General features: G+C 49.6%; 1 protein-coding gene across 3 annotated transcripts; it reads right to left on the bottom strand.

Moving 5' to 3' along the window:
• Nucleotides 1-248: 248 nt before the first annotated feature.
• Nucleotides 249-25,597, bottom strand: LOC144943799 (uncharacterized). Of its 3 annotated transcripts, none has more exons than XM_078871643.1 (14): nucleotides 25,566-25,597; nucleotides 21,123-21,233; nucleotides 20,183-20,306; nucleotides 17,017-17,216; nucleotides 13,799-14,055; nucleotides 12,842-12,953; nucleotides 7,993-8,262; nucleotides 6,870-7,169; nucleotides 5,115-5,226; nucleotides 4,276-4,355; nucleotides 4,040-4,069; nucleotides 2,537-2,701; nucleotides 1,974-2,096; nucleotides 249-1,558 (listed from the first exon to the last, which is right to left on the bottom strand). In XM_078871643.1, exons 2-14 carry the CDS (start codon nucleotides 21,229-21,231, stop codon nucleotides 1,443-1,445), a joined length of 1,998 nt encoding a protein of 665 aa, XP_078727769.1. In that variant the 5' UTR covers nucleotides 21,232-21,233; nucleotides 25,566-25,597; the 3' UTR covers nucleotides 249-1,442. The 3 variants fall into 3 exon arrangements, with proteins under 3 accessions (XP_078727769.1, XP_078727767.1, XP_078727768.1); XM_078871641.1 differs by having other exon boundaries at nucleotides 25,469-25,588; XM_078871642.1 differs by having other exon boundaries at nucleotides 20,183-20,303; nucleotides 25,469-25,588.
• Between the last annotated feature and the right edge of the window lie 1,617 nt (nucleotides 25,598-27,214).

Raw genomic sequence — 27,214 nt, 5'->3', positions numbered from 1 at the left:
CTCCGCCAACGTAGATTGTGTTTCATAAAATTGACCGAATTGAATATTTGATTTTGGAGTAGTGAAGGTGCTGCTATTTTTGGAATCCATCACGCAAATTATACAGCTGATTAAATACATTTCCTAAATAACCAAATAAAACTGCTATCTCTTCAATCATAACACAAACACCGTGTATGCTGCATAAACATTTTTATTTTATGCAATGATAATATACGTACTGCAACTGTACGGTACAACAACAAAGAATGCACACTGTTGGAATTAGCTGCAAAAAACTTCACCTTCTGATCATTATTAGAAGGGAGCAACATCATAGGCAAAACAAACAGCTGTGTGTAGATCAAGAGGAATGCAACTAATTTGCATATCTATGCATATTTCATGCACAACGTTGCAATTGTATAATACAAAGGAAGCTAATTAAACTGGACACACAAAAGACACAGAGAACCAAACTATTGATTCCGGGATTGAAATGCGATGGCACCACGTCAGATGTGTTTGCAGTTGAAGCCATAACAAACAACGGCCATGCAACAACAATGTGCCTGCCCCTACGTGCAGCTGGAGTCTCGGCCACTCCACTCTCCGACTGGCTGGGCTCTGCTATTACCGGAAGATCCAGCAGGTGGCAGCACTTCCACGTGGCTTGGGCACAGATAGACGATTACTAATAAGTGTTTTTATTAATTTTACCAGGTAAAGGCCCACTGAACTATGTAGCTCTTTTACACAAGCGAACTGCCCACGGATCACAGCTCAACGAAGTGGCTGATCATGTGGAAATGTATAGCAGCCAAATACTCTAAACGCGTGTTTCTCAATGAAAATTAACCCGACCACGGGGAGAAAATTCAAACTCCAAATATACATGCGTCAGAATCGGGATCAAACCTACGACCTCCTGCATACCAGGCGAGGTAGTTAACATTTCGTCACAACATGCAGGCGTGTTCAGACTCCCATTGGCACAGAGAGAACGTGTAGGTGGCGGAGCATTGGCCTGCAGAGGATTAGGCTCTCCACTGCGGCACTGCCTACAGCTTATTACAAAGTAGCTCATGTCATATGACACATCACCGTGGTACGGCCATGCGGGAATGGAGGTGGGACAATAATGTGGCTGTACCGCTGCTTAGTAAAGGGGCCACGCAATGCCATTTGCGGTTTTGGAAAAATAAACAGATGCGCAAGTGAAACATATATTATAATTTTTTTAGAATGAGACAAAGCAGAATAACAATGGAATGAGAATGCAGGAAAGGTCCTCGATAGATTGATACACGGTTCGAAATTCATTACGCTGGACTGCAAATGAGTACGTGCGTACCGTTAAAATATATCTTAAGTCAAAGTCGCTGTAGATCAGACGGCACACAGACACGATGTGTACAGACCGTGCCGCGCGTGAAGCTCTCTCGCCCGCTCTCCCACCATCGTCACCAGGAGCCTGGGATGGCGACCCCACACTCGTACCAGTCCGCGTGGTATAGCCCGGACTCAGGCCCCAACACGCCTCGTGTCAGCCTCTGCTGCCTCTTGCTGCGATGGTACCCTGACAGAGCACAATGACGACGATGCGGGGACACCACACACACGCGCGCGTATACGTCACGTTACCGTCGTGTCGCAGGAATGTGAAGGGTGGCGAATGAGTCCGTGGAGTATGGAGGGATACATCATGACAGTGTGAGGTAGGTGAGTCGTGCCCAAGTAAGGCTACCCTGGGCCGAGTTATTGAACAGGAAATCGATAGAAATAATAGCGATTTCAATTCCATGATCAAGCTCGATCCCAAGCTTGACCACAACGATTCACACGCAACCGTTCATGGAATCGACGCTGTCCATTGGCTGATCATTGCTCCCCATTTGGCTGCGTTGGGCTCACGCGCGAACAATCCCTCCAGATTTAACGGGGCCCACTCTATTGCGCTCCGGCGCCTTGGCGAGGCCTCCCCATGCACTCACCGTCTATGCTTGCGAGGTTATCCAGTGGCTGCAATGGTCCCGTTTTCCCATCCCACGGGGAGTCCACAAACTCGCAGTGGTCCTCACCACGTCCGTCAGCATCTCCCAAGGCATAAAACGTGCCTGGGTCACGAAACACAGCACACGGGGGTTCATCATCATTATTATTATTGCCCTTAATGTGGCTGTCTAGCCCTGTGGTCAGATTGCATTCCTCCTAAGGTGGAAAAAAAAGTTTGCGTTCCGAGAGCTGTGTTCAGCGGGGAGGGTCTTGGCAACACTTGCAGTTCCTACGATCATGATTTGGGTTTGATCGAATGCCCTTACCATTCGGGCATCCCCAGTGGCAGCTGTCCCTGTGCAGCAAAAGGTGACTCAGCACCTGGACTGTAAGCGAGCTTTAGTCTGTCAGTCGGGGGGCAGCGGTAGCCGTGTATAATCCCGATTGAGTAATTGAATACAGACGGCAGCTGTGGTTGCAGTGCATAGGTCACTGCGATGGGGACTGCCTGATGGGACTGGGACTGCTATGGGGGCTGAGTGACCGAGTGATCCGTGGTTACCCCGGAGGTCTTCCCCCAGGTAGATCTTGTAGCGGAGGGAGTTGCACAGCGACACGCCCACGAGCTTGTTCTGCAGTGTGCGCTTCACGTAGCGCTTCCCGACGCAGGCGCTGGGTGCGCCGGGATCCGCATGGAATGCAAATGGGGTCCACACGGATGACACTCCTGCACGCGTACACAACGGATATAGCAAACAGGGGCCAGCATGTTTCATGCACAGTGATACACACAGCAGCAGCTGCAAAAGCAGCAGAAGCAAAGCCACGCTCTGCCTTGTTAAAACTCATTCGCCCCCCCCCCCCAACCACGGCAGAGTGGTTATATCTCACTCTGTAGTCGGTGATCTCAAGAGTGAAAATATCTCCACGTTCAAGCGAGTGTGTTGGAGGGGGGGGGGGGCGTCTTCCCTGGCCACGCCGAGGCTGCGGAGGGAATTGCACAATGCCACGGTGGCAATCGCGGCGTGTCGACATTTCAAATTATGGGCCAACAGGCAGCCAACCCCCAGCCTGTTTGGGATTTTAAGTCTTCTCACAGCTGTTCCTGTGTGAGCCCGTCGACACTGCCAAGTAGGCAACCTTTCTCAATCACAGCGGGCGGCTACCGACAAGCACGAGGCACAGGCTGCCTTCTGAACTGGAGACTGTCCAGCCAAAACTTAGACAATGCACACACACAAACTTGTTGAAGGATAATGACCTCACCAGCTTTCATTTCATTACGGCTAAAAACAATGTTTTGGGCCTTAAAATACAAAAAATGTCCAATGGCGCGCACACTGGCGTAACTATGCACATCCCAATAATATGTTTTGGTGAAATAACACAGGCCAAGCTGGGACGTGCCGAGCAGAGCAACCAACACGACCCCAACACAAAGATCAATAAAGGCCAGAGCCGTCCATAGGGGGGTGCGGAGCCAGGGGCAAACCACGCTGTGTGGGCTACCCCCCCCCCCCGCCCAAATCCCGCTGCCCCCTCACGCCTTCAAACTAAATGGGAACTATCACATTTGACACCGTGATGAGGCCCCCCAACGCGTGGGGCCCGGTGCGGTCGCCCCGAACCTCCGTACCCTAGGGACAGCTCTGCCGAATGCGCTCGTGATACGCACACAAACATGAAGCCCGTTAACTGTTATTTACATCAGAAGGTGATGTATGCTGAACTTCTTTCACACCATGCGTAGCCAACCGTGCTCATCGGAGGTCCACGATAACTCGACATAATCTACGTACAAATTGAACAACACGACGGAGAAGGCAGCGTCCACTCATGGCTTCTCCCGCCCCCATAGCGGAGGCACCAATTTGCGAGTCTGTTACCATCTCACTGGTATTTTTCCAGCAAAAAGTAATATGGACTAAAATAACTAATACCAAGACAGAGCCTGCACGGTGGAGTGCTCCGTGCTGCGAAGGTAAAGTGCAGTAGCAGCAGCACCGCTTCGTAACTAGATTAACGCAAATTTACACGAATGCTATTTTAAAAAACATCACCTTACCTGCAGATTTGTCAGTAACTTCCTTGCTCTCTGCAAATAAAAAATATATCACTTTGGTGGTATAGAGTTTAGCAAACGTGGGTTTAAGCGACAGAATATATTGATTGGCAAGGCTTTGCAATGTAGAGACTTGGCAGTCCACTCTGAGGCAAATAAACATCACGCTTTGTTAAATGATCCCTAAGGCTAAAGTCATTGAAGTGTGATGCAGTCAATTTTCCCGTCATGTTAATTACCTGATCCGGTGACAAACGTCACAATATTCGAGGAGGCCTCAGGCTTTGATTGGCTGTCGATTTTAACTTTGAAGAAGTATCTGAAATAAAATGCAGCGTTAAGAGTGAATTGAACGTTACCAACGTGCGGCATGCCATTGACCCAACACATCTGTTTTTCAAGGGAAAGCCGAGGAAAATGTACACCTGAAAGGACGTACGCAGTATACATTGAGCGAAATTGGATAAATATCACGTCTGCTTCACTGCCGTAAGTTTGCCGTTGTAATATCTGAACGGATTGTAACACCGCAGGATCGTGAGAGGTGGCGGCAGCTTGCGGAGGCCTTCGTCCAGCAGTGGATTGACCATAGCCGATGATGAGGATGTGATACACTTTCAGTAATGTGAAAGCGTGATTTTTTTTTTATTAAAGGCGTTGGTACTCGTAGAGTTTTGTTCCCTCGAATGGAGGCAGTTCCCGTGCACCTTGGCTCGAGTCCTCGTCGGGGTCCCTCGTGTTTGTCGCGGTACACGTCAATGTGAAGCGGCCAAATTCCAAACGTACCCGAGGAGGAAATTACTCCGTGTGTAATTTCAGAATCACAAAACGAGAAAGAAATGCGAGCATCTTGCGAGCTCATTCTAATCTGCGTGCACAGACGTCTTTTTTCCATTCAATGTGAAAACGTGAGGGAAATATATCTGCACGGTTCTATCCACCCTCGGTTGGCTGTGAATCATTACGACCAGTTGCGATGATGATAATGACTATACCAGCTGCAGTGGTAAACAGCGGAGTAAAGTTCCCTCTATATGTTCTAGAGTGCGCTGCTGCCATGTGGGCGTGGATTTTCTACTTCTCGTTGGGTTGGAGGTTCTCCACTGGGAGGAAACTGCTGTTGGTGAATCCCGCTGTCAGCCATCTGTGCTGGTTCATCCCTGATGAATTCGCTACTTGGACCACGTAACCTGTTCACACACACATACGGAGAAAACAAACCCCACCGTTAAACTCCGGTAACAAGTGGCCGATACTCGTTGTCGCATCCAAGCCTGGCGATGCCAGGTGAGTGCTTGGGTTTTTGTTTTTGCCGCGAGAAACACGAGGGACCCCAACCGAGGAGGACTCGAGCCAAGGAGCATGGGAATTGCCTCCATCCGAGGGAACAACACGTACCAATGTCTTAAAAAACACACATTTTTACGCTTACCCATTTCTGAAAGCCTATCACACCCTCATCATCGGCTATGGTCAAGCCACTGCTGGATGAAGGCCTCTCCAAGCTGCAGCCACCTCTCATGATCCTGCGATGTAACAATCTGTCCAGCACCTGACTTCATCATTCCGTCTCCACGGTGGGTGGCCTCTCGGATGAGTTGGCCACCACTCCGTTATTATTTTGGACTATCAGCCATCATCCCTGCTAATGGCGTGTACTGCCCAAACCCTCTAATCCACGTGTGGTGAGATGTCGTGGGTTCGATCCCGACCCTGACACCTGTATATTTGGAGTTTGCATTCTCTCTACCAGTGGTCGTGTGGATTTTTCTCCGGGTCCTCCGGTTTTTCCCTCCAAATCTAGAAACATGCATTTAGAGTATTTGGCTGCTATACATTTACACATGATAAGCCACTTCGTTGAGCTATCATTTGTGACCAGGCCCACTTCTGAAAAAAGAGCGACATAGCTCAGTGGGCCTTACCTGGTAAAATAAAATAAAAAGTTTAGTTTGGTTTATAGTAATTCCAAGCATACATCTCTCCATGCCTCTTAGCACACTCTCAGCTTTTGTTCCATAATTTTCATTCGTGATCGTGTTTCTGAACCACTTGTCGTGGCAGGCAGTACGCACTGAATACAAACTCTGCTCTCAAGGCACACCGCTGCGTTCCTTCTCATGCCGGAGTTCAGATTTCCAGAAGCACTCCAACTCTGCTTTCGGCCTGCTCTTTATTTCATCGTTATAATTCCGGCTCTGCTTTCAAACTGCCCTAGGGCTCACACACCCTGCTGTCTGTGTTCCTGCGGTGTCTCTCTGACAGGCGTCTAAAGTCGTCGAGTGAACATGTTACACGTGGCCGTTGTTTTGATAATATTTTTCCTGAAGCACTGTCACGAGATAGGAACCGTAGAGGCCCCATTTCGTGCATCCATGACCCAAAGTTGTGAGTGGAAGCCAGAAAGTGAGCAGGGTTTTGGAGCGAGGCCAACTCACGCCCGCTCGATCATAGGGCCATTCCTACCGCATGCCCCCCATCGTTCAATACAACATTTTTGACCAAACGTTCAGGTGGTGGTTTTCCATTGTATTCGGTACTATGAGCCAGACTTTACACCTTGGTCACAAAAACTCTCCCGCAGACACCAAAAGTATCCAGGCAGATGCGAAGGCAGCTCCACTGCGTTTCTCTGCCGTGCACGAGAGTGCCGCACGGCTGTGTGTGTGCAACGCTACAGCGGTTCCACACGTGCCCCACATTAATTCCTCAGACCTGGGTCTAACCACAGAGTTGTTTTGACTGTTCGTGATGGAGGTTGGCCGCGATGATGCCAGTGATGGCACAAAGATGCAGTTGCTGATAGTGAGGTGTGCAGCGGAGCGATTCTTACCGGTAGCACTGCCAGTGTCCGTCTCCCCAGGAGGCATCTCCTCGGGGCTCCATTCCAAGACCACGAAGGAGGGGCAGCCTTCAACAGCCACGACTATAGGCTCGATTGGCTGTGCTCCCATCGTGCCAGCAATCGTTACTTTTCCAGAGCTCTCTTCTATTTTTGTGTCCCTTAAATACCTAAAGGTTCTTGAAAGCTGAATGTTTTTCTTGGTTTCCAAATGGTTCTGGATCTGCTCGAGAGCATCGGAGATGGAACAGAGTGACCCCGCTTCCTTCTTCAGCAACTTCACACGTGGCTCTGCAATGAGAGCCACACGCAACGCTTTCATTGTCACGCACCGTCATGGCTACAGGCCAAGACACACCTGCACACCGTGAACATAGTATGCCTACCACAAAAGAGTGCTGATACCATCATTAGGGCTTGCACCCTCTCTTCAGCAGGGAATCGCATGGTATACGAGAGTAAAAGGTGCGTATTCGCACAAACAAAACGAGCAAGTAAATAATGAAACCTGGCTTCTATCAATCATCTGGATGAAGATGGTTCAATCAGCCAATCGGAAGGGGTGACCAGGTTTTAACTTAACATAAAAAAATTGTATCAGATCTGATCAGATTCTGAAGAGAATAATAATGAGTACCACACAGGAATGAATGCGGGGTGATGAGATGGACAAGACACAAGGACGATTTGCTCTCGGTCACTTGAACGTCAAGCCAACGTCACCACTGAGGTGGCCTCCTTGTATGGCGTTTGGCAGCCGCTCTCCCCCGACTCCCTCACCCAGTGGGAGTGAGTTGGTGACTTAAAAATGTCGATTTTCATTTATTAAGACTATGCAGCCAATATAACATATCAAACAGTGACATACATTGAAAAGCCCCTGAAAGTCGACTCAATATACCCTCCTGAAAAAGAGTCAAACCCAGGTCCTTCTTGCTGTGGAGCAAAAGTGTCACCACTGCACCACCCTGCCTCCTGCTACACCGCTTACAAGAGGAGAAGCAAATACGATCGCCTACGTGTTAAACTGACGATCACGTTTCAACATAACGGGCTCCCGTAATGCGCGACGTCGGACATGAGCGAATCGCGACAACGGCGATCGCAGCTCCACCTGAGGGGCGAGAGCGGTCCGCAGCGCCCTCCTCCGTCGCCCGTGGAGCCGTTCCGTAGCCCACCGCCACACCGTCTGATACACTGCCTTCGTCTCCGTCGATGAACTCCGACCCTGGCGCTAGCGCCACGGCCGGTGCCGTGCGCCGGATGAGGCCTCCCTCCGACTCCGAGTGGCTCGGCACGGTTTTATTTTCGCCGCCGACCGCTCGGCCGTCGAATCCGGCGACGAGCGTGCCTGCGCGCGTCAGCACGGGCTGCCGGGCTTCCGCTGCACACGGGACGCACGCGTGGATGATGAACATGAGCTCGCTGGGACGTGCACGAAGCGCACGCGAGAACAAACACAACGAGTGTTTACCGTGACGCAGGTGGCGAAAGCACGCAAAGTTGTTATATCGTTGGGGAACGATTCAAACAGGAAAATGCAGTTGCGATTATTTACCGTTGGGCTTAATTTGTAAAACCAACAAAATACTGTTTAAGTTTAAAGGTTGATTCCTAAAAATTTTCTTTCCACGTTGAAATTTTTTTTTTATCTCTTACCGCTCTCTAAATTTTACTAGATTTGTAAACTTCCAATTTCTCTCCTCCTACCGCTCTCATTGACATGATAATTTCTCTGCCCCCCCCCTCTCTTTATGGAAATGCCTCGTCACAGAGGCATTGTTTATCTGTGTGTCTGTGTGTGTTTCTCTCTGCGTGTGTGTGTCTCTGTGTGTCTCTCTGTCTCTCTCTCTCTCTGTATGTCTTTCTCCATGTCTGTGTTTGTCTCTCTCTCTCTGTATATGTGTCTCTCTCCGAGCTTGCATTCATTCACACCTGATGACGGTTGCATGTGTTGCAATCGAAACGTCGTATTCTATTATTTATTTTATTTCTACGTGACTTTACCGAAAGAACCAAAGAGTAATTCACACTAACATCTATTTTTTACAGAAGCTTCATAAATGTAAACCATTCATCGCATCATCATTTAAAGGATGGATTTGTCAATAATATGCAGACTCATATCTACTCAGCTGTCCGTTTAACATGTAGGCTTTTGCTACCAATATTATCCATAATAGAGGTTTTTGGGTTAGATCACATAAATATAAATGCGTCATTAAATCCGCCACCAGCGATACAATCAATTAGTAAGGTTTGTGATGTAAAAAAATCATGCCAATTAGTTACCAGTTAGAGAGTAAACTCACAACATTTACAATTCGAGTAACGTGACGTTTCGTCGGTAATTACAACCATCAGGTGACAGCCAAAATTGTGGCGCAATCCACCTCCTGTTTTGGTCTTAAATAGAGGGGGTGAATTTCATAAATATGACTCTCCAACTGTGTTGTTGAAATGTTATTAATCAAGTCAGTGGCGTGGGTGGCATTGGGTGGGGGGGGGCATGCTCAAGGAATGGAATGGGGCCTCCTGTTCAACCCCCAGCACCTGGGACCCTCTCACACCCCGTGGGCCCTGCTGCAGTTGCAAGGTACTGGTCAACGTTTCTCTTAAACGCTACCGTGAACAATGTTGGGTAGCAGCCGATAGTCATCTTTTGCAGGGATAACAACAATTACACGGCGTTTAGGCCCACTTTGTCGAAACCGTCCGTAGCCGCGATGCGTTAGAAAACGCGGAAATTCATCTGTTTCCATACTTTCATTGCATATGTTTGGGATCATGGCTCACATGTTGTGGCGTTGTTTTTTTTTCTACTGGGAGTCAAGGTCTGGAATGCAGTGAACCGATTCATCCCCGCAAGCAGCAGCAGTGTTCTCATTCATTTATTACCGTTACTCAGACACTTACCGGAGCTTCACGATTGGGAAAACATGTGGAAAAATACTTTGCTCAAATTGTTTTTTTTGCCCATAACCGAATTTGGCCTCATAAACTATTCGGTCAGCTCGAAGTGGTTCAAAGAGCTCTGGAAACTCCAGATGCAGCACGATGGGACAAAATATCCTCACACGCACTTATGACACCAATACGCTGGCAATATTTATCGACGCTGTAATGATTGACTATTGTCGCTGGTTTTGTATCCTTGGTGTCAGTTTACTGTCACTCTTTTCTATTTACAGATCGTTGTTAGGCATCCAGTCAGAGTTGTACATATTTTTAAACTTCTTTCGCAATGTATGTCGCCACACGAGCTAATCGGAGGTGCGATTCATTGATTGGTTTCATACTTTAAAGATATTGTTTTTATCCCCTCACATTTAACTTTGATTCTTGCAACTATTTTAATTTAAAAAAATACTCACTAGAAATGAACGCGCGTGGCAAGCGCTCAGTTAAACGGTGTGTTTGTCGTGCGAGAGGAAATTGAAAGTGAACCGAGGGACAAGAAAGCTTAGCAAGGGGCTTTGCGCGGCACAAAGTTCACCTCCCAAAGTTCACCGCCCCACAGCCCCTCCTTCATATTCCCTCCAACACGGCCCCTCCCCTCGGTCCCTATAGCCCCCGCGTTTAGCGCAGAACAGACACCACGAGTGCAATGATTTTACTGCGTGTCTGTCTGTCTCTGTGCGTGGCAGAGTGGGGAGCGGTAGTGTAGAGGTTAGCGCTACGCTACGCTATGAACCCGGTGACCCGAGTTCGATTCCCGCTCGTGGCCAACACCAGTGGTGATTATCTGAACCAGTCTTGGGCTTCCCCTAGGAAGACTCAGCCTCAAATGAGTACCTGGTACAGTGTGTTAAAACACTGGCATTGGGGAGACAAAGGCGGCCTGGCGTGGTGTTAGTCACCCACACCCTCGTGTACCATGTCGGCCTTCATAGGTGCTTGCTAACAACACTTGCCCTAACAGTCTGTTAAGGCTATACGGGGGATCTTTTCTCTTTGTGGAGAAGAGAAAATAGCATTATAAGAATTAGTTTCCTAAACCATCACCCAGTGGAAACTGCTGAACTCATGCCATTCGCTTTACTGGCACACGTAAGTATGTACAGATGCTGTTCAGAGAACCAGATTGAGGAGGACAGGACACCATACATGATTACGTAACATGTACGATTATGTAACATGATTACGTAACATACATGTGAGGAAGAATGATAAAGCCTTCATGCTGACATACCAACAAGGCTGGCATGTCTACACGCTGACACATGTTGATATACTGCGCTGACATGTCAACATGTTTACATACTTGATTACAAGTCAATGTATCATACCAAAATGCTTTCATACATGATCACATGTTAATGTGATGCCTCACCAACATGCCTCCATACATGGAAACATGTACTCATTTGAGGTTGAGCTCAAGACCACAGTCACTCTACCCAGGAGTGGTCGTCCTACCAAAATCTCTTCAAAAACAAACTGTAAAATCATCAAGGAAGTCGCAAAAAATCCCAGAGAAATCCAAGTACCTGCAGGCCACTCTGGCCTTGGCTCGTGTGAGTGTTCATGATGCATCCATCAGAAAAAGACTGAAGAAGGGTCTTCATGTAAGAATACGAAGGAGGAAACCACTGCTCTCCAAAAATAACATTGCTGCTCGTCTGATGTTCGCCAAAGAGCACATAGATTGACCGTGAGCTGAAGCTGAACCAAAAGTGGGTCTTGCAGCAAGACAATGATCCTAAACATACAAGAAGCTCTGCAAAAGAATGGCTGCAGAAGAAGAAATTCTGCGTTTTACAATGGGCCAGGTCAAAGTCCGGACCTAAACCCCATCGAAATGTTGTGGCAGGACCTGAAGCGAGCTGTCCATGCAAGGCAACCCTCAAATGTCACCGAGTTAAAGGAATTCTGTAAGCAGGAATGGGCCAACATTCCTCGAATCCGATGTGAGAGAAGACACTGACCAACGGTTACAGGTAAAGCTTAGTGGCAGTCATTGCTGCTCAACGGGGTGTCACCAGTTACTGAATCTAAAGGTTCACATACTTTTTTTCATAGGCGGTTATTGAATGTAGAATAATTTGAAGATAAATAAATGTTGAAAGAGTATCTTGTTTCTGTGTTATTTAATCAGAGCGAGGTGGCTCTCTGTGCGCGGCTCCAGTGGGGCCCCCAAACGAGGCCGCGCGGACAGAGCAGCGCGTCGGCTAAACGCAGAGGGGCAGCGGGAAACTCGTCGTTGATGCCGCCAGATTTAAACCAGGGCGAGAGGAGAGCACGTGGCTGGAGACGACCGTGCGAGGACATGAACGTGGTCGGGTTTCATGCACAATCGATGACCACATTTCGCGCAGCGTCCCACGGTTGACTCGCGCAACGCATCCTCGAAGTTCCGATTACGAGCTGCTTCGTCGCTGTACTTAGTCGTGATGTTATTGACTTTAGTCGTTTTGTGACCCAGGTCACTCTAGCAAATGAGACCATCTTTGCCTAAAACTTGAAACGTGATGCTCGATTTCTCTCGACATCGTTCCTTCACGGATCACCCACTGTGAGTTGCCCTCCCGGACGCGATGCCAGCAGCGCGATGTGGTGTCGTTTTAACCCTTCTTGCCCCTGATCACTGAACCACACTCGTGCATTTCACAACTGTACTGGATTTAAAAATAATAAAAATAAAAATTTTGCAACTATTACACTACTCTTATATACGTGATGTTATGTCGTAATCGGTGCTTAGTGTTGTTTGTTGCAAAGTGGATGTTACAGTGTTTGTTACATTTAGATGGTGAACTTGGCATGCCTGAACCATCCTCCACTAAGTGAAGGGTGCCTCTGTGTTGTGTGCACTGTGAAACCGTTTCATAGTGTCACAGTGATTCACACAAACAGTGTGAATCTCTGCGACAGTCTGTTTGTGTGCACTGTGACATTGTGAACCACAGTGGCAGTGTGACAATATGCATCAATGTGATAGTGTGACAGTGTGAATCACTCACAGATGATTGTGTGTCCATCCTCAGCCACACACAGCCTAATGGGAAGGCCTTTGTCGTCATAAACCACATTTCCGTCTTTTGTAAACAGGAGGTTTTGTTCCGTGTCAATCAGCTAATGCGTACATGTGAAGACACACATACACACACACACGCAGAGACTGTGTTAATACTATATATACAGGTCAAATGTCAACTCTTTGTAACAAAGACTGTATGGGAAAGTATGTTTTAATAGATATTTCAATTGACTTAACTTTTAGCAACCAAAAACATGCTAATCGCTTAATATATTTACATCTAACTCATACTGACTTCGACTGAAAACCAAGAAAAGCTTAAAAGAGCTATAAAATCACACAACACTAACTGGCTGCGGCCCAAACATCCAAAAGCTGCAACATTACCTGCTAATTACTCTATTGGGGTTACACACAGCAGCAGCAGCGGCAGCAACATCCTGTGGAAGAAAAAACTTGGCAGGAACCTCCTTAAAAAGACTTGAGCCTGATTAAGGCTTTACTGGGTAAATAGGCGCAAGTAATAAATAATAAGACAGTATCCATCCCAGGTACTCTCACATGATTCACACACAAGCTGGTGATATTTTCTCCACGCGCAGTGGTGCACGGAGCCTCGCTCGATGCTTTAATGGAAAGTTGGCGGCATGGGAAAACCCTTACAGCAGAAAGCAAAACCAGATGTGGAGGGAATGCAGAGTGAAACTAAGAGGCAGGGAGCCAAGGGCTCGGGCCAAGGAACTCGTGTGTGCCTTTTTAATTGCACGCAGAATGCCATGGCACACATCTCAGGCTCCTGGCACAAAGGTTTAAAAGCAGGAGCCCCCCCAAACCTTCTTAAAACACATCGACGTCGCATTTTCTCAAGGAGCATATTCGAGGTTGAAAGTCGAACAGACTAAACTTCCCGCTCGACGACAGATTTAAAGTGACGGCATACCCACAGGTGACCCGTCGAGCCGTCGGGCTGCGCGGGATTTGGACCGATGGTGGGAGCGGGAAATTCCATGAGCGGCGGTGGCCCAGGGTTGGCCCCGTGCGCCTCCGTGCGCCGTTGCGTTGGCGTCACTTTCTCATTCCTGCGACGCTGCTGGAGCCTTTCGCCGCGTCCGGGCAGCGCCTTTTTGTGAGTCCACTCCGAGGGACGCAGCCCACGTCTCTCGGTCTGCTGGTTTGCCGAGCTCATGGAATGGTCCTCTGAAATATATGCAGATCATATTACGTGCTCAGGGTGAGGGCTCATTTCCAACGAAATCGTAATCGTGACGGTTGAAGGCTCTAGAAGGGTCACGCTATATAAAGTAAATATATACACACGTAAATTCAAGGTATGATTAAGTATGACGTATTTATTTCATTAGTTGTTTTGTAATCGAGATGTACAATTTATATATAGATTAGAAAACAGTTTTTCCAACCTTTACATATTTACACGAACAATGAGCTATAGTTACTATAACAATGAACACTTGTGACGATAAACATTTACAATATATAACCACAATATTACTGTTTAACACGTAGACGTTCGCGACCAATATCATCCATAACAGAGGTTTTTGGGTTAGATCGCGTAAATATATAAATGTGTCGTTAAAACCCACCACCACCCGACACAGCCAACTAGTAAGGGTTGTCACGTAAACAGAACATTCCAATTCGTCACTAGTACAGCACACCGGTGTGTTGGAGAGCCAAGCCACATTTACAAACTGAGTACGACGTTTCGCCAGTCATTACAAATAGCTTCATCAGGCGACAGCCAGATTTGTGGAGAAGTCTTACTTTTTCGTTCCTTATATAGAGGCGTAGATGCCTACAAATGGCAGCATGCTTCAATAAGGATTACCGTTGGTAGGGCTATTATAATAATCACAATAGACTGGAAGGACAAGTTCAGAAGGGCTCGCATAATGCACATGCATAATGCACATGCCTAATGTAAGTTGACTCACTAATCCCCCCCCCCCCATATTGTGTAAGAGCGCAGAAGGGTGGTCAACACATCTACGCCTCTATATAAGTGTAATAACGGACTTCCCCACGCACTGCTTGGTCTCCGTCACTCTTTATTCGGGTTGACACCCACACCCCGCTGGTCCCGACAGCGGACCAGCTGCTCCTCGCGCGCGCCCCGCATGCGCGCTCTCGTCAGTCCTTCCGCACCCCCGCTCCGCACACCGCTGGCCGACGGTGTGCCGAAGCTCCTGCAGCCACGTGGCTGATGGTGCGGATTCCCTCCCGCCACCCAACGTGGTCCAGCTTCGTGACTCTACCAACTGACCTGGAGCCCTTCCGGGCTCCCAGCTATATCCCCTTCACCACGTGATCCTGTCTCCTCCCTCTCACCACGCCCTTCCGAACCTTCCAGATCCGGCCTCCCCATAGCGCCCTGCTGGCTCCGCCCCTAGGTTCCGCCCCCACTCACCTCGCTTCCGATTGGACCCGAGGTGAGCAGCGGACCTTCACATACGCCCCCATACTGGCTCCGCCCCCCAATACCCCGGGCCGTATGATTGGCCCAGAGCCCAGCAGCGAACCCCGCTTATGCTCACATTACATAAGGAACGAAACAGTAAGACTTCTCCACAAATCTGTCTGTCGCCTGATGAAGCTAGTTGTAATGACTGGCGAAACGTCGTACTCAGATTGTAAATGTTGTGGCTTGGCTCTCCAACACACCGGTGTGCTGTACTAGTGACGAATTGGCATATTCTGTTTACGTGACAACCCTTACTAGTTGGCTGTGTCAGGTGGTGGCGGGTTTTAACGACACAATTATATAATCTTGATTTGAAGCTTTCGTGACTGCAGGAATCAATACTCTTTGGTTCTTTCGGTAAAGTCACGTAGGTAGTAAAAATAATAGATCACGACGTTTCGATCGGCACGCAAGCAATCGTCTTCAGGTGGGAGAGGACTTATTTATTTATATACATTAATATATATTTACGCGATCTAACCCAAAAACCTATATTATGCACAATATTACTGTAACAGTAAATCACCACCAGCACCAGCAGTGCCGCCGCGGAACGCGCCGTGACACGTGGCCAACGATGGATGCCGCGCGGCCGGCAGTCGCCGGGCAGCTTAGGTCAGCACTCGCAGGGCTCGACCGATCTCGACCGAGTTCAATTGAACCAAGAAAACAAATGCAATGCTAACACTATCGTTTTATAGTAACTCTCGTTACTTTATAAAACGTAAACTTCACAAGATTTACGTTCGCTTCAAAACCAGGAATAGCAACTATTCATTTAAATTCAATAATAGTTTATTCTTTTTTTGGCTTCACAACTACACGTGTGCTCTCGACTGATATTATTTTCCTATATTCGCTTGTTACTTAACAACGGCTCGCAACAATTTACGATATATTTCCTTACTTGTGCCTTGCATATGTAGTGACTGTGAATGTCACTGTGTGGTGCCGGGCTTACGAAGCCACGGTGGATAATGTGTTGGCATTATGTGTAGCCCACTTACCAGCCCTAGCGGGGCTTGGGTGAGCGCTGGTCAGCACGGAGGCACCGCGTACAATGTGCGGTGTGGGCTCCCGGTGAGGAAGCGAGAAGGAGTGTCAGCCAGCCAGGGTTACGTTGGGGCATGATACGCTGGTTGACCTGCCGACACGTGGCCGGATGATATTGGAGGGGGGCCACCGGTGGACAGGGGCCGCTGGGCGGTCACGTGGTATAAAAGAGCTCTCGGGAGCATTCAGGAAAGAGCTCGAGAGATCTAGAAGGTGGGCGGGGCGAGGGGCGGAGTCAGCCCCAGCCCAGGCCGAAAAACGGGGACCCCGTGAGGGGCTCGGGGTTCTTCAGGTTGCTGGTGAAGAAGATCCACGTCGGGTTAAAGAAGCCTCTAACCACGCGGTCCGGGACCCAGCTTGTGGTCCAGGCTGGGATAGTGAACCGTGTCTAGTTCTGCCGTAGCGTGGCTAGATGTACATTCAACACCCAAGTGTAGGTTGTGTTATGTTATGTTGAGTTGGTGAAATAAATAGTGTTGCTCCCAAGACAACATATGCGACTCAGTTGGACTCACTACACATATTCCCCAGGTCTCTGGTAACAGATAAAGGGACTCTCAACCTGCACAATCGCATTAATACAGCAGTTATGATTTCTAGTCGTCACGTCCGTGTTCTCTTACCCTCGAGATGTGCTCGTGCGTACGTGCGTGTCATCACAGGCGTACACCACGGCCCGTCCTTCTCTCCTTCGGAAACACGTGCCGATATCTCGTAGTGCGTCCCTGGTGTCACATGGGTGATGATCACGCGCGGCGCCATCGCCGTTTGGTAGTACCATGGTGCAGCAGGCGTCATTTGCCGGTAGCGAACGGTGTAGAAGCTGTGAGAGTGGAAGAGGAAGGCAAACTTAACCGTCACAAAAATGTAATGTTGAGGTAATCATTCAACACACGTACAACAACACATTTGGTGGAACAACAAAAAAGATGTCAGCTATGATGCAGCCTTCACAATGAATGTGCCCTATTCCTCATATCCCTAAACCAGTGGTGAAAGCGTTTGGTTGTGAGGCGTAAACGTGCACCGGTGGAGACAAATAAACATTTCTCTCGTGAGGCGCTCACCCCGACACGGGCAGTGCCAAACTGTAATTGATCAGATAATTATTACATTTCTAACGTAAATACTTTTACCTAACGCTGTGAAAATTCCCAGCACAAACCGAATTGAGTTATCCTATTACAGTAAACCCTCGCTCTGCGCGCGTTCTGGATTCGCAAGTTTCACATATTCGCGAGCTACTAAATGTGTATTCATTCCCGATGCGCAATGCACCAGACGCCAGCATTCACGAGCGTGCGTAGTGCCAAACCACCCACACCGGGGAGGTGCGCGCAGAATGTGGTTACATTTGAAGCTGTCTGCGAAGATCAGGCACGTCCCCTCGGCTGCGCAATGTGCTCTCAGTCTCGCAGTAATCCCGCTTTGAACTGGCTATTGTGCATTTTTTACTTTATACAAACTTACAGTCGTCTCGTTTATACATTTTGGTATAAATTAGTAGTCGACTGTGAGGTCCATTAAAAAAACGCTAATCCAACCGGGGAAAGTGCTGCGGCTCGCGCTCCCCAGAGTGCTAAAATGATAACTGTGCGTTGCTATCAAACAACAGCATGTACTGATGAGTCATCCTTCTGAATTCATCACCATCACCACCACCACCTCCATCGTTGTCAAATCATCATCATCAAAGGCCAAAGCCGGTAACATCACCGCCACTCAACATCACTTCAGCAACTGCTGCACAGACAACACCTAGCCTCAAAGGTTTAGTGTCCTCTATAACAGAGGTTTTTGGGTTAAACATTTACCATTTCCCCCCATGTTCACTCATACCAGGAACGTAACCCGGTTCTTTTCCAATTGGAGCAACGTTTCTGCATTCGCGAGCGCTTTCAAGAACGTAACCCTTGCGGATAGAGAGAGAGTTTACTGTACTCATTCGAATGGTTTCTCAGGAAACCAAAAAAGGGTACAGCTGCAAAAAGGGGCTGGGGGCTGAAGATATGATAAATGTCCAGGGCTAAGGAAAGGGCGAAACACCCAGGTTGATCCATGAGCAGTATCTCTGCCAAGAGGAGATGAAGGTTTCTGCCTGTAAGTAATATCACTGCAGAAAACTGTTATGTGAGGATGGAAATAGGAACATTCCTTAACTGTTACAATTTTAAATTAAACACGTTAATTTGAATTGAGTATTTTAAAAAAATGTCCCCTTCACGCTAGCCTTATACACTTTGGAATATTAACAGATAATTAACAACTCACGAGACAATTTCAACCGAGAAGATGGGTATAAGCTGAGAAATCATTGGAAGGACGTTATTAACCAAGCAAAGTCGTAACTTGCTGTGGTGCTTCCATTCTTCCCTGCCGTTTGGCTGTTATTTCCGACTCTCTGAGTTGCATTGCCCCGTTAGGTACCTTTGCATTCACGAGCTGGGGTCTCACTAACATGGCCACCTCTGTTTTCTTAGCCTGGATGTATCGATGGTTCTGGCTGTGTGATGGACTGTGTGTCTCACTGGCGCGACCACCGTTGCGGTGGTTCTCTTGCGTGGACGCATTTGCCTCACAGCGCAGTTGGCAGCGCCGCAGCTTGTGTTACACATAGAAATGACATTAACTTACCAATCCTCCTAATCTCCCTGCCTAATCTCTCCCATCAACATAGTGCTAATCTCCCATTAATACTGCTGTTGTGCGCATATGCGGGGATGATACTCGTATGCAGCGACGGAAGCTCATTTCATGCTAATCTCTCTTTCCCTAATCTCCCTCATTAACACAGCTGACGTGCTTGCGTCCGGGGATGGAATTCTTTCCAGCTCAGACCCCGCTTGCGTTCCCATCGCCACATATATAACCTCTTGTTGTAACAGCTCTCTCGCTGGTTCAGCAGTTCCACGGCTGGATTATTTTTTCTGCCTGAGGACGACCGCTTGTGTTGCGATCGAAACTTCGTGATATATATTTTTTTTATTTGTATACCTACATGACTTTACCGAAAGAACTAAACAGTATGGATTCCTACAGTCATGAAAGCTTCAAATCAAGATTGAACTCACGATACTTGCGGCTTTTACGACCTTAAGATCTATGAGGAAGCTTAGAAGCTGTCAAGGATGGTATTCAACATTATTCTTACAACTGAACAACATGTGCAATGACTGAACACCCTTTGCAGAGTAATAATATTTGTTTAAATAAAAATTACATTTTTGACATCATAGCATCTGCTGAGGGGGAGGCTAAACAAATCGGGATGAAGATTTCCTTGGCCAAAGCCGGTAACGTCACCGCCACTCAACATCACTTCAGCAACTGCTGCACAGACAACACCTAGCCTCAAATGTTTAGTGTCCTCCATAAAAGAGGTTTTGGGTTAGATGGTTTAACAGGCTGACAGCCTGATGATGCTAGTTGTAATTACTGGTGAAACATCACACTCGAATTGTAAATGTTGTAGATTTACTCTCCAACACACCGGCTACATATATTGGATATCTGTATGTACAATATGTATGTTGAACTTCTTTCGCAATGTACGTAGCCAACCTGTGCGAATTGGACTACCTGTGAAAAAGGGCTCCATAGCTCATCGGATTTTTCCAGGATAAATCAATCAAAAGTATCCGATTTACAATGCTTTCTTGCCACATTCTAGTCCACACCTTCAAGTCGCACTATCTTGTCACTTAGCATCCCTGGCTTCCTCCGTATGCACCTGTGACCACACGAACATGACCGCTGCATGTATGACTGGCCGTGACTGTTGCCCGTTACCGCTTGCTCTTGTCCGCTCCCGCGGGCCCCGCCTCGTGCACGGGGTCTGACCATGTGACCACCACCAGGGTGGGCAGCACGCGCACCTTGAGGTCGCGGGGGGGCGCGAGCCCCGTAGCCTCTGCTGGCATGCGACATGTGACAACAACGCGATGTGACAATGCATCGTGACGATTGTGTGTGCGACACTCGTGGAGATACACAGTGCCACTTTAAAAACACAAATCAACACTTACCTATGAGATACAAATGACCACCAATTAACCAAACACGGTCTGTTCTATAACGCCGTGTGTTGTTTTCATAACGCGAATTGGAAATAAAGCGTTGAATGCATTAGGGAACACATTTTTTTTATAACGCGGATGCGAATTAGATATATCGTGATTGAGTGAACGGAACGACGTTGCGCGAGTAGGAATAAGCCGTTATACGGCTGCCTCAGCATAGCATCATCACACAAGGTTGGATGCTGCTGGATGCTTCTAGATGCAACCCACGCACCTCCGTTTTTGTTCAGCCTGCATACGCATCTCATGTGTTATCACGGACTGTTATTTACCCTATATCATGTATTATAATGCAATTTTTCCATTACACGGTGTTCTTCAGGAACGCAACTGCCGCATTACAGGAGAACAGACTGGATTATGGACCATATCGTAAACCACCGCAGTCTGCGCTTCTGCAATGCAGGAGGAATAGCAAAACTTTGCGAACTCTCTCCTGAAGCCCTCTCTTGTCGTGCTCAGCAAACCTCGACATTGCCATCTTGCTCCCGAACACATCGATTGCCGCCTGCCATTCGCAACCACAGAATACACACGAGCCTGCCTGAAGCAGCATTATTCTCTCCTTTCCTTCACCGATTGCGTTGGCTCGTCACTTGCAAGTGTTGTGCACGAAGACGAGATAAAAATTGGTTGTAGCAGCTTTCTACCTTGCTCGTCAACGTCCCGTTCCCCGCCATAGAAGCGAAGGAGCTGGCGAGCTCCGCTGGGCACGTGCAGCGTCACTCGCGGCGGCACACGGGCACCCGGCACGCGCATCTCTGGCAAAGCCCAAGAGGTGAGACGGGGAGGAGGGAGGCGATTTGAATTAAATTTGCTCTTGAGCAGCAACAGCAGCAGCACTGCCACACACAGATCGTCCTCCGGGAGGGACGGGCACTTTATAACAAAGAACAGAAACCTCACAAAACCATTTTGTCAATGAATCTGGGTGAAAATGCAATAACTCTAAAAGCTGTTTTTTTAGTTTTCTTTAAAAGTTCCTATTGTGCCAAATTTTGTATCATTATGTTGGCATGTTACCGCACGGTATATTTGACCATACAACACCTCCGATTAGCAGGGTTAGCTACGTACGGTGCGAAAGAAGTTCAACATACATACATATGTAGTGACATAGCGCTGACTGTTGTACAGCAGCTGCAACTGCAGGTGGACACTTAGCGCACACGCTGTTGAGCATATACAAGGGTGTGCCGGCAGGGTATAGGAACTGGGGCAAGGGTCACGGTAGACCTCGTGGGGAAGCCCCTGATGGGTCCGAGAAGGGAGGCACGGCTCGAGCGGAGCCAAGCCGCGCCGAGGGGAATATAATCAGCAGAGAGCGAGCGCTCCAGGCTGCCAGTTCTGGGAGTGGACTCGTCTCGTCGTCGCTGTCGTCACCGCCTTCGCCCGATCATTGCGCGGTCGGACAGTAGTTGGCTGTCTCGGTTGACGCCGTTGGTACAACACGGACAGGGTCTTGTCTGGGCCGGGTCGTGTGGCAGCGTGGTCATGAGAGAGGAAGGGCCGGAGTTGGTGGCGTGAACACAACAATAAAAGGGAAGGACAGTGCCTTCTGCGACTACCTCTTCTCTGATTGAGTATGTGCGCGATGCACGCCACCCACACACACACACAAACCTTGAGCAAAAGGAAGAAGAGACCTACGACACTACATTTGGTGTCAGAAGTGGGGTATTTAAAACCCACCTATCGTGTCGTCGGGATGAGGACAGCCAGATGGTCATCCCTCCGATAGCCCCGGGACCCGGGATCCCGGTTACAAAGCCCATGGGCTGCTGGGCAGCGGAGGAGCCGCCACGGATCGGCAGGACAGCTGCTAAGCAAAATCTGCGGGGTGAGCGGCTACTCATCCACGAAGGGAGAGCAGTTGGGAGTCGACGGCGGGAGTGGCTACGCGTCGACGGAGAGAGCGACTGTACGTTAACGGAGAGAGAGCAGCTGAGCGTCGACGGCAAGAGTGGCTACGCAAGACGGCGGGAGCGGCTGCGCATCAACGGCTAGAAAAGCTGACCGTTGACAGAGAGAGCGGCCGAGCGTCGACTGTGGGAGTGGCTACGCCAGGTGGCGGGAGCGGCTGCGCATCGCCGAAGAGAAAGGCTGCACATTGACGGAGAGAGAGCAGTTTCATGTCGACGGGGAGAGCGGGGGCTGTACGTCGACAGGTAGAGTGGCTGAGATTTTCCCGTGGTCACGCGCTGACCAAGCAGCATGGCGGAAGACCGCCATGTGGAGAGGGGCGCGGGGGACGGCACGGACAGCACGGAGGAGAGCGGGAAAAGCGGGAGCTTCCGTCGAAGCGAGAGCAAGTGGCTCCAGACGGGGGACCAAGCATGATGGGCACCATTTTGTCTCCGGAGGACCTCCCATGGCCAGCGGGCGCCATTTTGAGGCGAGCGCAGGAGCGCGCGAAGGAGGTGCGAAGAGTGACGGAGCTGCAAGAAGCTGCTCCTGATTTGGCTCGCACAAGATTCCTCCAGAGGGGGCAGATGGAGGACAAGACACCCTACATCTTCCAGACAGCGCTGCTGGCACTGGGACGAGAGGCAGACCCACTTTTGGATGAGGGGGTGCTCGACCTTCGAATGGCAGAGAGGCTGCGGGAGCTGGCAAGAAAACTGAGGGTTGCCCTGCCCTCTGCCATCGGCACTGAAATTTCATCCTCAATGGTGGCCAGGAAGATACAGGTCTTCGAGGAGAAAGAGCAGCAGGCAAGGTGGGAGGCCACGACATGAAGCCTGCAAAATATGGTGGTGGCCGTGGGGGGCCGGGGAACTCAAACAAAAACATCCCCACGGGAGGACCCACAGCAGGGGCAGCTCCCTCTGCCCTGGGGACCCACTCCCAAGTGCTTCATGTGTGGTCGGTCAGGCCACACTGCAGAGGAGTGTCGGGGGGACGAGTGATCACCTGCAAAGTCACCCGCGCTCGCTGGCCCACCGGCAGAGTCAACTCAAGCCCAGCCGGACCGGGTCTCTGAGACCTACCGAGACCGCCAAGTGCGAGGTCTTGGGGACTGGATCCAAGCAGGCGCTGCCGAGCGGTGAGGGGCCACGTCCTTTGCGCCGAGGACTCTGTCTCCATCATCTCTTGGCCCTCTGGGTTCCGGAGGAGCAGGACCTGCTGACGGGAATGACCGGCTCCATGGACCGGATCACGCGAGCTATGTCCCGGTATGAGGGGACTCTCCCTTGCACTGAGACAGGATCTGGGGTGTCGCCAATTCGCAGATGGGGGGCCTGTGGGAGAGTTGCCGATTCGCGGATGGGGGCGCTGAGCTGCAAAGTATGCCAATTCGCGAAATCGGGGGTGTCGCATTGGGGTGAGTATTGGTTTGTTATCGGGAGGCACCGGGGAGTAGTGAGATGTGTTGTTGATTGCGGGGGATGCCGCGGTTGTAATGGTATTGTGGGGAAGTTTTTTTTATTTTCTCGTTGATGTTCCTCGAGTTAAGGGAGTTGCCCTGCCTACCAACCGGTTGCTGCGGCTGTATTGACAGCCGGGATGGCTGTTTTGTTAACGAGGGGGGGGAGATGATGTCGTGACATTGCGCTGACTGTTGTACAGCAGCTGCAACTGCAGGTGGACACTTAGCGCACACGCCATTGAGCATATACACGGGTGTGCCAGCAGGGCGGAGGAACTGGGGCTAGGGTCACAGTAGACCTCATGGGGAAGCCCCTGGAACCCTCTGGTGGGTTCGAGAAGGGAGGCGCAGCTAGGGCAGAGCCAAGCCGCGAGAGCTCCAGGCTGCCGGGTCTGGGAGTGGACTCGTCTCGTCGTCGCTGTTGTCGTCACCGCCTTCGTCTCTGCCGCCTTCGCCCGATCATTGCGTGGACGGACTATAGTTGGCTGTCTCGGTCGACGCCGTCGGTGCAACGCGGACAGGGTCGTGTCTGGGCCAGGTCGTGCAGCAGCTTGGTCGTGAGAGAAGGGGGCCGGAGTTTGAGGCATGAGCAGAACAATAAAAGGGAAGGACGGTGCCTCCTGCGACTACCTGGTCTCTGACTGAGTGTGTGCGCAACGCACGCTACCCGCACACACACGCCTCGAGCAGAAGGAAGAAGAGAAGAAGAGACCTACGACACTACACTGGTCAGTAAGAGTTGAAGGTGGATAAGAGTTCAGAACAACAATGGGGTTTGCTCCACGGGATGTGGGATCACTACACACTGTAACAGGTGCTATAGGCTGCACAGTAACAGGTGCTAGAGGCTGCGCAGTAACAGGTGCTATAGGCTGCGCAGTAACAGGTGCTATAGGCTGCGCAATAACAGATGCTATAGGCTGCGCAATAACAGGTGCTATAGGCTGCACAGTAACAGGTGCTATAGGCTGCGCAGTAACAGGTGCTCGAGGCTGTGCAGTAACAGGTGCTATAGGCTCCTGGCATCGCAGTGAAATCCACTGCTGCTCTGCTCTCTGCTGCTCTGCTCTCTGCTCCCACATCTGTGATCTTCGCCTTCCATCAACCCGCAATGACCAGGGTGGTGAAGTATGGTCATGGAAGATAGCACACTGCACGTCTGCGTACACAAACTACAAGTACTGTACCTGTACAGTTCAACAAAAATACAACGATCACCTGTGTAGCCTTAACAGACTGTTGGGGCAAGTGCTGTTAGCGAGTAGCACTTATCAAGGCCAGAACAGCACACGAGGGGGTTTGTGACCAGCACCACGCCCAGCCGCCTTTGTCTTCACCAGTGGCGAAGTTTACACACCGCACCAGGTACCAATTTAAGCCTCAGTTGACCCGAGGGGATGCCCAGGTCCGGATCAGACAATCGCCAGTGGTATTGGAACAGCGCTCTAACCGCTCCGCCACCGCTCCCCACTCATCCGCACTCAGAGGCTCCTCCCAAGCCCCCCTCACGCCTCTCCCATATGCCCCCCACGCCTCTCCCAGGTGCCCCCCACGCCTCTCCCAGGTGCCCCCCACGCCTCTCCCAGGTGCCCCCCACGCCTCTCCCAGGTGCCCCCCACGCCTTACCGAAGCGGCCAGCGCTCACAGCGGCGAGCAGCGCGGCGCAAGCGAGCAGCCCGCGGCGGCTCTCCATGACTGAACGCGGAGGAGCGGCGCCTCTCACCTCGCTCCACTCCTCACTACACTCCTCCCTTGTTCCACTCCTCCCTCGCTCCGTGTCCGCGCTCTCACCACTTGGGCGGGGGAGGGTAGCCCAGGGCTGTTCCCCGCCCCGCCCCGACGGAGGGGGTTTGCATCCCTGGTCGACTCCGGCGCCCGCAGCTCTGACGGTCGCCTGCATCCACTGCATGGACGAGGACTTCTGCGAAACGTCGCCACCTCTCTGCACGGTCGTGCTGCGATTGTAACGACCCAGACAGAATCCGCGCGGATTTCACCCTCCACGTCTGACACCCCCCCTACCCCCAAACTCAGACGCATTCCTTCACTAGGCTGCCACTCCGTTATTAACATTGACCCTTGTTCTTCAAGTATGTACGTAGAACTTATTTTGCACCGTGCGTAGCTGTGGGGGCTGACGCCCACCTCCTCTCCCCCAACCTCCTCCTCGGCCACTTCCAGCTGGGCCCCCGCCAATCGGGTGATCGGCCCCCCCGCACCAGTTTCAGTTTTTCAGTTTCATGTATTAGGTATAACCTTGTGAGCCATGCTGCTCTTGACTCGGATACAACCGCAACAAAACAAAAACATGAACAAGAAACATCTTAAAGTGACTACACGCAACAGAAAAAATCCTGGAAAAAACAGCAAAGTGTTCCAGAAAAAACACCGCATTTCAAAGCTGTGTGCAAAAATCCCAGTGGGATGCAAGTCAAACAATAACAACCATAAGACAATGTAGATTAAAGTTATCAGGCCAACTCTGTACTACAACAAATAAACATGGCCAGACCAAACCGTCCTCAAAATCACCATAATAAAGCCACAAAAACAATGTAACAGTGATCATAGGAACTGTGATTCAAATCCAACAATAAACGATATACATAACATGTACGACCAAACCCCGCAGCCATCGCTGGCTGCATGAGTCACTCCATACCAGCAGGAGCATCAGTAGCAGAATAAACAATTCTCAATACACCTTTAAAAATCAGCACACCACAATCAAAACTCAAGATCATACTTTGCAGCGGTCATCCGGAATGCTACATTTGATTTCAGGCCATTCTGAATAGCAGTGGCAGCTAGGTGTGTACAACTCCTCTAGAGCAGTTTTCAGTGAAGATCTCACAGGTAGTGATCCAAGTTGCAGTTTATTGCCGATAGCATTCCAGACCCTAGGGGCATCAATTGAAAAGGCCCTTCCTCCAGTATTTGTACGACAATAAGGAATGTGAAGCTGGTAAATGAGCGAAGACCTTAGGTTACATTTGGTCTTCGAAACAGTGAGGATATCCAGCAGGTAGTCTGCTGATTTTTTGTAAGTACATCGTGAATAAATAAGATCTGATGCACAAGCCCGTCGATCATTAAGAGAAATTAAGTTTGACCCAATGTAGAGATCGCAGTGGTGGGTCCTATATGGCCAGTTCAATGCAAATCTTAAGGCCGAGTGATAAATTGAGTCAAGCATCTTCAGTAAAGTACTGGGGGCTGATTTATACACGATGTCACAGTAATGAAGTAGAGGCAGTACGGTAGCTTTAATCAATTCCAAGCGGAACATAGTGCTTGTGGCGATACAGAAAACCTAATTTTTATTTTGTATTTTTACCAATATAATCAATGTGATCTTGAAAATTCAGTTTT

This window comes from Lampetra fluviatilis, chromosome 32 (genome assembly GCF_964198595.1).
Source record: "Lampetra fluviatilis chromosome 32, kcLamFluv1.1, whole genome shotgun sequence".
NCBI lineage: Eukaryota > Metazoa > Chordata > Hyperoartia > Petromyzontiformes > Petromyzontidae > Lampetra > Lampetra fluviatilis.
The sequence above is the reverse complement of the archived record's forward strand: the minus strand, read 5'-3'. Positions and strand labels throughout refer to the sequence as shown.

Excerpts from the sequence above, each read along its gene's own strand:
- LOC144943799 (XM_078871641.1), bottom strand. The coding sequence starts at position 25,535 with ATGGAGAGCCGCCGCGGGCTGCTCGCTTGCGCCGCGCTGCTCGCCGCT. Across the intron at positions 4,356-5,114 it reads AACCTCCAACCCAACGAGAA|ATACTTCTTCAAAGTTAAAA; the intron begins GTAGAAAATCCA and ends ATTTTATTTCAG. Across the intron at positions 4,070-4,275 it reads GACGTTTGTCACCGGATCAG|AGAGCAAGGAAGTTACTGAC; the intron begins GTAATTAACATG and ends TTTTATTTGCAG.